A 9,887-nucleotide genomic window follows, 5' to 3' on the forward strand; every position below is an offset into this window, starting at 1 on the left:
TTTTATCTTCTTTATACACAAACATCACCTTTTCCGCATCGCAGGATTGCTGGGACGGAGTCTTACTACACTCTGGCCATTCCCGGTACTACCGCAGCGGTTGCTGCTTCTTTACAGGCTACAATGGCAGCATCGGGGGAGGAGTGGCTTCCTTCGAGATCTTGGAGTCGATAGAGGACAAGGTACAAGGCTGGCTCAGCCGACCACGCGCGAAATAACTGTGACTCCTTTTCCTGGTGCTAAACAGAAATACTCACACCTTGTCAGTTATTTTACTGCTATTACGCGACCGCCGACAGCTCGCTTTACTAGAGCCCTATGACGGTTGGAATGTGCGCCAAGCACCAGGGCGGTCGTCTTCTGCAAGGATATTCCTAAACATTTGTGCTGGAACAGCGCGAAACGATGGAACACAACAGCAGACAGGCTTTTTGTCAAGGCTGGGCGCCGGCTTCAACGAGAACAGGAGAGACCTGACGAGACAGGACCGTGTAGATAAGATCCACGCTTACGGCGTCCTTGTTCTACCCCAGCCGGCCTGGCAAGCAGCGCCTGTCTCCTGTCCGGTCCCATCGTTTTGCGCTTTTCCATCTGAAATGAATACCAACATGCCCAAGCTGCTGTCCCGATTCTTCCTAAACGCACTCAAATCCCCCTGATTGGTTTCACCGCTTATCACATTCTTTGACATGTTCAGGACAAGCAATATGGCATTAGCTGCTAGCACACTGCTCAGAGTCGCGTGCGATTGTGCCCACCAGTGTCCCACTGCGAGATAAAAACGTAAAGAAAAAATAAACGCAACCGAATACTGGCGCTGACATCTGGCTTTCAGCGGCTAGTATGCCAAACTTTGCGATAAACGATAGCAGAAATCGGGGACAACGCGTGGCTTTATAACAGCCTTACAGGCAGACGTCAGTAGCCTTGGTCTTTGCTGCGAGCGCATGTGGGAGCGCTCGCCGAGTGTATCAGTTTTCACCGTCATCGTGCGCTTATCAAGCGAGCAGTCAGTTTGATAGTCGACACTCGCGTGACATCGCTAAAAAATTTGAACTGTACTATCAGAGACAAAACTCTCCAGGACACGGGGAAACGACCATCTCCTTCCTCAGCATTACATTGTGTGAGTACGCAAGTTTGGCTTTGGTGAACTGCCTAATGACGCAGCTATCGGCTTTTGTTGCTGGTTATGCGCCCTGGAGAGTTTTTATTCGATAGGACATGAACCACTGTTAGCCCAGCATGGCGGCTCTAGAATAGTGTCCAGACGCTGTTCGGTGCCAAGCAACTGTAGATCGCATACGTGTGGTCTAACAGGTGCATCCGTGCCAATGTACATGTCAAGGGGTAACGTAGCTTGCATAGAAGCCCACACGTTCAAAATATGGCGGCTTATGATGCGGAGCCAGCGCTGTCTTCGAAGTGTACGAGCTACTAAATGATGACATCATTATTAAATAACAAGAATGTTACATCACAGGCACGTTATTCTTGGCCAGATAAACAAATCCTCGAATGGCTCGAGGTTCGCACGAGAGAAGGCACTACCGTTGCTATTTTTAGTATTCTGAGCTTGTTATGCCTTACTCCTCCGTCTTCGCCTCGTGTGTTACCCTCAATTTGATTTGTCTATTTGTCTTCATGTCCGAGAGGGGCAGTTATAGGCATAGACCATAACCGTGTTAACTAGCATAGCGGGGGGGGGGGGGGGGGGGGGTAATGGAAGCTCGATTCAACTGGGAGTAAAAAGTTGGCTGAACGCCCTAAGCAAGAGATGGCAGCAAAAGTTTTCGTAGCAGTTTTTTAATTTCACGATGCACCTATGATGTCACTTCACGAAGAATAACCAAGTTCATTCCATACCAGGTGGTGAATGTATAAAACGTATAAAGCGTATGTATAAAACGGAGCGAAAACGCGGCCTATTAGTAAAACTTTCAGAAATATTATTCTCATTTTACAGAGTATCCATGCAAACAGGTGATTGCTAACGGTTGGCGAGTGCTCTGAAGAAGAGTCTGCGATTGTATGCAGCATCATTTAGAAGTAATCTTTTTAAAACACCATAGTAAATGTGTTTTGTGAAGCAGGAATGCGTTTTGTGAATCATGTCGGACTACACGAGAAGCTTGCGCGATGAGGGTAAACATTTGTTGCTGCGTTCGCTAGATAAAAAGCGCCCTGTTTGCAATGTAAAGGCAAGGCAAATTCCCCTGAAACAAAGAAATTCGCCCTGGTTTGTGCACACTCTGAGAAACAGCTGCAAGTTCTCAATGTACGTAACTGTACACGATGGGCGCAGGGAGACCGGAGAAGCCGGTTCAACGCGCTACGCTGGTAAAACAGTGGACATTTGGTAAACGATATGCAATGTCCGATGTTAGTGAACAATTAATTGCGCAGAAAGAGTAAGGATGGACTTGTAAACAACGGAGATGAGCGATGAAAAGGAGCGTGTGCAGCTGGAAACGTGATCAGCGGTCGAAGCGCTTTAAAAAAGCCGAGGGAAGAAAGAGGACTTCTGGTGTTTACCCATAGAGTAACGTGTGCAAGTTTTTTGGAGACCTTGACCATGACTATTTTTTCGCACAAATCGAAGTATATCAAAGATTCTTTCGAAAGGTCATGGGTCGCGGCGGGATAGACAGATCAGCCAGTACTTTGGCGCAGACAACGGACTGCGCGGCGATGTTTAAAAAGTAAACTTCCCGCATACGAGAAATAGATTCCCGAAGGAACCTAATGGAACTCGTTCGTGACTGCTTCTATTTATTACAAGCTGGAACTGTGAAACTATTCGTGAAAAAAAAAGCAGGGGCCACGTATAAATGTTAAGAGAAGAAAAAAGAGCACTACACTTGACGAGTACGTCAATAAGAATCATAATAGTACTGCCTCTGAGAACGATACTTCAACAAATTATACCATCGAGAGGGCTGGTCTTTTACACTTCGTGCGTCGTAACGTCGTGTCCCACTGAGTTGTTTTCATCAGCCAAAAGGAAATAATCATGAAAGAGCATGCTTTTCAGACGTCCGCGCAATCTATGGTATGGCTAACAAGATCCGATGTGTTTCTATTCCAGATGAACAGCGCCAAGAATTTGCTAGCGACACTGGACCCACAAAATACACACGCAGTAGTCTGGCTGGCGCACGACCTGACCTTCAACTTGGCTACCAGTATTTGTGGTGGCGACTCGTTCCGTCTTCGCAAGATGCGCGAGTTGGCTTAATCAAGGCAACTGTTTCTGGCACTCTCACCACAGAGACCACCGAAGTCTATTGCGGGAGAACGACTCTTGTGCGCCTCAAAGATGTATGAGGCACTGTAAATGGCGGCCCAGCAGCTGTTGCTGCCATTCGACCGCAGTGCACTATGCGAGATAAAGGACAACAGTGAAGACGTGGTTCTGTGGCGGATATGACGCCACTATCCACCACGTTTATGTTTTCACTTGAGATTCATTGATATTTATCAATTTTCTTCGAAAATCAATCGCTCAGTAAAAGCCGAATATCCTTTCTGATACTCATTTTAACACTGAAAAATGAATACACCATGGAGAAACATGGAACTATTTTATGACAAGCCTCTGTTGTGGGCTACAGTGGGATAAAAAAAACCAGAGCAAATCTGATAATCTTGGAAGAGATATTGACCGTAGGTCTGCTTCCAGGGCGCAGAGTCGTATTGTTGGTCTATATAAGCAGCCGGCACATCGGTGAGGTTAAATGAACATTATTAAATACAAGCTTTTGCCTATTTCTGTTTTTCCTTAGTTGTTTCTATGATGGGGGTTCAGACCTGTTCATCGGCCATTTATAGCAAGATTTAATACGCTCGCATAACAATGAGAAATTTGGTGGCCCAGGCCGTATTAAACTACACTATCCAGTTGAAACACGCGCACGTGGTGCCTTGTTTGGTTCCAACACAGACGAGAGTTTTCACTAAACAAGTCTTTGGGCAGATGGCGGCAGCGTCTCCATCGACAGAATGAAGTCACTATGGGGAGAACAAAGCGTCTGGTGGCGAGGCGCTCTGTTGTGCGGTTGAACTATTTACTGCGTTAACACTTATGCTCCACCCCGGTAGCTTTCTTTCCAGTGTAGAAGAGAAAGAAATAACTGTCGCTGAATATAGGCGTTTTCTATACTAGATTTATATATTGGACCGCACGAGGCACAAGCAGGCTACCATCTTCTAGGGCGCTCTCCCACCCCGCTACACGCAATTATTCTATTCACTTTCTGCCACATTCGGTGAATGGAGATTACACATTTTTCACCCCCGAAGCAACGTTGGTGGCTTCGAGTATGCTGTGAGGGACCCTGCTATAAGTTATTCCGCCATGCGTTCAGCGGGTTCCAAAATCCCATTACACTTAAGTTTCCATTTTTCCTCCGTCTCCATAATGGGTCGTTATGAAGGAGCCAAATTCATAGCAACTGAACTACTGTCGCAGGCAATTTTTTCATTACATGCATGAGACCGTGTGTAGTGGTGGCGCTGCTGGAGCGGTCCGGCGTCTGTTGACGACGACGTTGTGGCGCGTGCGTGTGGTGCGTTCTGGTGCTCGAAAGCAGATGGCGTCGCTGTCACCGATGCGCAAGTACGGCGGAGAGCCGCGTCGTGCCGAAGCGTTCTGAATGCGTCGGATCTCCACCTTGATGACCGACGTCTTCGCGAGCCGCAACACAGCAACGGCTATGATCCGCCTCCGTGCCGCAGGCTCTGACTGCGGGGACGGCGATTTGTGTGCAGGACCCATGGATTCGCGTCACCCGAGAACCGAGACGTATTGTGAGTGTTGCCAGACTACCGCGTACTCACATACACTCTGCCGTGCTGTCGAGTCGTGCCTGGGTGCCGCTGTCTCTCGCGCCCACCACAGTACCTGCCGTGTGTTCGTGTCGATGAATCTTTACGCTGTCTGCTGCGCTCTTGTATATTGACATGAAGGCGACCTTTTTGTACTATCCCGGTCGTCTTCTTTGACGGTTGCTGCGAACTACCACACCATCTTAAAATTTGCCATCATACGCGGCATACTAGTAGCTCGAGCTGTTTTGCAGGTAAGGAGGACTTACTTTGCTCTGAATCACCAAACACTGCTCTTCACCTATATGCAGGGTGCGTGTTCCCTAGCATGAGGCTTCGAGCGTTGTGGCTGGTGCTGTGAGAGTCATAGCTGCAAAAATCTTAGAAAAGCACTTTAATTTGCTTTAACTATTCGATTACCTGCGCACTTCACTTTTTTCGCGAGTCATGCTGAAACTACAGCTAATACTCAATTCAAGTAATTGAAGAGTAGCCACGAATTGTTTCGTTATATAGGGCAATGCGTAAAATAGAAGAAGGCATTTTCCCGCCACTTAAGCTCGAATGTATAGCGGCACCAAGCAATGACCGCAGCTTCGGATTTCCCCAAAATCCGCGCCAGGGCGTTAAAAAAGTCCGCGAAAGGGTTCCGAATTGCTCCAACCGCTCCGGAAGAGTCCTTTGTTCCATGGAACGGCGCAGTTTGTAGCCCCATTGAAGCAAAACTATAGCCGTGCCTTGATTGCCTAGAAATTACTACTGGCACACTGCAAATAAGCTGCGAGACATCTTTGGGAAAACAAGTAAAAAATCTACATATCTTTTGCTGATTTATAGGCGGAAAAACTTTATTAAACCGGTTTTAGGGGTTCTTTGTCTCGTTATTTCGGGTTATTGAGAACATCGAACCCTATGGATATTTGCCTGGTACTCATCACATGTTCCTTATATCAAGTTTTATTCCTATAGGAGTGTAATCTGGAAATCAATTTTATTATGAAAACAGCTCTCGAAAGGTAATCTTCCTGGTTTTTCGCAGCCAAGAACAAGGAATCAGAGCAATCTGCTTGCTGTCTTCGGCGGCCATTGATTGCTGCCGCAACGCCCAAGGCTGCTTTGGAGGCCTCCCGACACCAGCAGCGTCCGCCGCCATTCCCCAGCGCATATGAAACCTTGCCAACTGATCACATCTACCCGGGCCTCAGGAAGCCGTGTTCAAGGCGCGGTATCAACCAAAAAATTCAAGTAAAACTGGGCCGCACCAGCAGACCTTCCCCAATTTCGAGAGAGCGCCTAGAGTATGGTAAAAGGGAGAGGCCTAGTGACACCAGTTTCCCAAGGAGCGAAGTGAGTGAACCTCGTTTTAGGCTGAACATTGGCTTTTAATGCGTTAGCATTCAAATACCCGCTCTAGCAAAACGTGTCCGGGGTTGGCGAGTGAAACATCAGTCGAAAGCAGGAAGAATGGGAACGACAAATTCCCTCTCGACATCCAAATGAGAGGAGGAAGAGAGAAAGAAAAAAGGTTGGAAATGTGTCGTGTGGCGAAAGGGACACTGCAATCTGCCGGAGTCGAACAGAACCTCTCACTTCAGTTGCGCAGCGTCGAGGGGCAGGGAGAGCTGAAGATAGGTACGGTGTGTCAATTCATACACTGCGTCACGCCATCCGCTTGCACGGTCTGAAACCTTAAGCTGCAGCGGCCGCTACGTCCAAAGGGAGCAGTAATGTTAATGTAAACTGTGCCAGATGGATGACATTGATTGTCAGTGCATTTTTTCGTATGCGGTTTCACCGGAAAACGAGAAAGATGAAATGTTGAACAATACAATTGGTAGCTAATTCCACATTAGCACCCTTACACTGAATAACAAAGAAATTGGCTACTGCTGACGTTAGATGAAAATTCCGGTCAGAAATGCAGTTCGCTAAGAAAAAGTAGAGACCTGTGCACTTGTGCTGTGTACTGGTTAAAATCAAATTTCACGCAGAATTTTGTGGAAAAATTCTTTCATGACGCACATTGAGGTCATTGCTCCGCGGATGACATACATAAGGGGGTCACGCTACCTCAAGGTGATCATAAAATCTGAAGGTAGGCAAATTTTCAATCTACAACTGTCGTGGTGTCTTGCCTGTTCTTAATGTTTCGTCTTCAAGGCGTCAGGAAGGACTATTTGCTTTCGAATAGCTTTTCTTTACCCGTGCATAGAATGAGTGGTTGCCTTTCACTAAGCTCAGTCGGCTAAACGCGCCCCTGTCCCCTCTGAAATAGCGACTATATGACCTGCCTGAGAATGCTTCGCTGAACTGTCAAGCGTGCAAAGACACTGCTGCAGAATCGAACAGAGTTAAGGTTTGGGTTGATAATCCCACTGGACCGGACGCTCTATGCATATATGAGATGCTAATAAGGACGGTACGCACAAGGCTCTAAGCTCTTAATGCAGTTTTTATATCCAGTGAAGAAGGCAACTCGTGCAATAGTCGTTGTTAGTGTGAAATTAGCAGCGCAGTAGTTAGAACCTGAGCCATTTCTGTCCTTGCCAAAATGTTTAGCAGACACAGTAACCATTAGAGTTTCAGAAAGTAGGGGGAGTTCAACAGTTTCGTTTAAGGTTGGCAGTGTGACCAGTGGTATTATAATACGGCACTCCTGCAGAGACTGCCATTTAAACCTACTTTGAACATTACTTATAACACATAAGGTGTTTAGAATAATGATAATTTTCTCATGTAAGTGGCAACCTATTGCTTGGGCGCTAGTGAGGTTGCATTTTATCATTTGCTTTTAGAGTATTGGTTATACTAACGACCAGCATCGTTATCTGTGGCATCGCGAACTGTGTAGACATAAAGAGTGGGAACAAGGAATCGCTCGGAAATATTCACATTCTATTATTTCGCATAGGGTGTGCATCTGCGTTTATTGTAAATCGGTAAACATTGCGTGGTGCTGCTTTTTACTTTCAGATTACCTGCTGCAAGATGTGAGATCTGCAGACCTGCAGAAACAGCCATTGATTCAACTTACTTTCACAGCGGGAGATGTGCTGAAATCTACCCAGGCCCAGTGCATTCAAAAGCAGCAAAAGGCTTGGCACAATCAGTCCGACACTCTTGCACACACACCAACACAAACCGATCCGATAAGCGCGAGGAAGATTACTTGTGTTGCGAACACGTTTGGATCGTTCGTCACAAATCGCTGTCGGTCTTAAGGGTCCACATCAATGTTAAATTAGCTCCGGTAACTGCATGAACTTCAAGATCAACCAGCCAAATACATATTAAGCTTACACTACCTTCCTGCTTGCAGGCGCTATTTATACGAAACACCGAACATCTAAGAGGCGCTCAAAAGGCAGTTTTTTTTTTACAGAAGTAGAAGTACATTACAGAAGTACGGGGGCTGCTGGATCAAGTGCACCGCTACAAATAGAAAATACAAAGGTATTTATTGACCACGGAGGTGCCTCAAATGCTTTTCTGGCTGAAGGTAAACTGCGCGATTGCACGAGCATATCCGTGATGAATTCAATGTACGCAGTCACGCTCCTACTCACAACGACATCTCTATCACATGGAGATGCGTTGTGTCGGCTACGCTGTTGCTGACCCGATGTTGCATCAGTTACACCTGCGCTGCGCATATGTTATGTTACATCGCGAAAAAGAGCACATTCTTACCTAGCTTTTTAATACCTCTTTGGTGCTATGCCTATGTATTCAAAAACCTATTCTTTTGATAATTGTTTCAATGGCTGCGCGAAATGATTAGTTCACACGTTGATGTACTAATCTCTAACGCGTTTTTACTCACATTAGAGTTTAATACTGATCGTAAGTATTGCGGTTTTTACTCCTCCTCACTATGGACCACACTAGAGAGCTCAATAGGCTTCCGGACAGGAGCAACAGCCTGCAAATGCAACGAGAGTCATGTACTATTTTTTTTAATCATTGAAACGCAGCAATATTTCTTTACACTGCATATAAACCATTATAAATAAGACGAAAAAGATTTGCAGGCAGTTTCTCCCGCCGGACATGCGGCTGTTAAGAGACTTTTATCCCCGCTTGACTTTTATGGTTACTTTATCCTTTGGTTCTTTAATGACCTTCTCCCCATCTCACTGTTCTTCCAGCTGTAACCCAAACTTCCACAACCTCTCGTGAGTAGCTTTCTTCGCTTTCTTGCTTGCTGGTAAATTCAACAAAGAAACAACAAAGTTTCTTTATTCAAGTTCTTTTTTATAACGTAAAAACAATCATATTTTCCTTACTTCATCCCTTTGTGCAGCTGCGATGCCCAGTTACACCACGTCGAGTAAGCAGCTTCGATTGCTTTCAGTGCTTTCTTGAATGTATAATCAAGAGGTAGCAAAACCGTTTACTTTAATTTGGTTTCTCGTAGAAGAAAGGAACCAATCATGAACCATTCATGCAGAGAGAAGATGCAGTTGTAAGGAAACATACAGTGATTAAACATAGCACCGTATGTGGGAACAAGAAATAACTGGATTAAGCAGGTCTCGTCAAAGCAACCTAATATGGAACACCCGGAAAGATTTCATATCCTAAAACAGAACTCATGAACCAGTCTTAGACCAAGGAAGAGGTTGAGGAGCTTTGTAGGGACAGTCTTCGTTCAGGCAAAGTTACTGCCTTCAACAATGGAGAAAATATTGCCGCCATTTTGTACGCTGACTTTCTACCTGCAGATGGCTAGTGGCAGCTCCGTTCTAGACAAGTAGGCAGAAAAAGAAATGACCTGTAATCACTAGCCGTACTGTAACCACTTTAACTAAGGCCACGAACATGCAGCAGTTACTTTCCACGCCTCCTTAATACTAATCGGATCAACAAAGCTCCAGGTACTTAACTTCAAGGTCATGTGTTCTGGAAACTTTAATCTAAATAACCTCTGCAAGAAAGGAGGAAACTGTGGCCTTCGCCTGCATCATGTATGAGCAGCTAGTAGAAAACTATACAAGAAAAAAACTGCGGAGAACCAGTGTACAGGGCGTGTCACGTAACTTGAACCCAAGATTACAAAA

General features: G+C 45.8%; 1 protein-coding gene across 1 annotated transcript in view; it reads left to right on the plus strand.

Annotated features, from left to right (window-relative positions):
- The window catches only part of LOC149348246 (uncharacterized), a 28,372-nt gene extending 24,998 nt beyond the window's left edge, over positions 1-3,374 (plus strand). Inside the window, exons 8-9 of the mRNA XM_089541708.1 lie at positions 45-182; positions 3,089-3,374. Coding sequence (XP_089397834.1) covers positions 45-182; positions 3,089-3,238 — 288 coding nt within the window. The 3' untranslated portion in view covers positions 3,239-3,374. The remainder of the gene's footprint in view (positions 1-44; positions 183-3,088) is intronic.
- Positions 3,375-9,887: the final 6,513 nt, after the last annotated feature.

The sequence above is a fragment of the Amblyomma mixtum genome, chromosome 4, assembly GCF_055824585.1.
Source record: "Amblyomma mixtum isolate Tamu chromosome 4, ASM5582458v1, whole genome shotgun sequence".
Lineage (NCBI taxonomy): Eukaryota > Metazoa > Arthropoda > Arachnida > Ixodida > Ixodidae > Amblyomma > Amblyomma mixtum.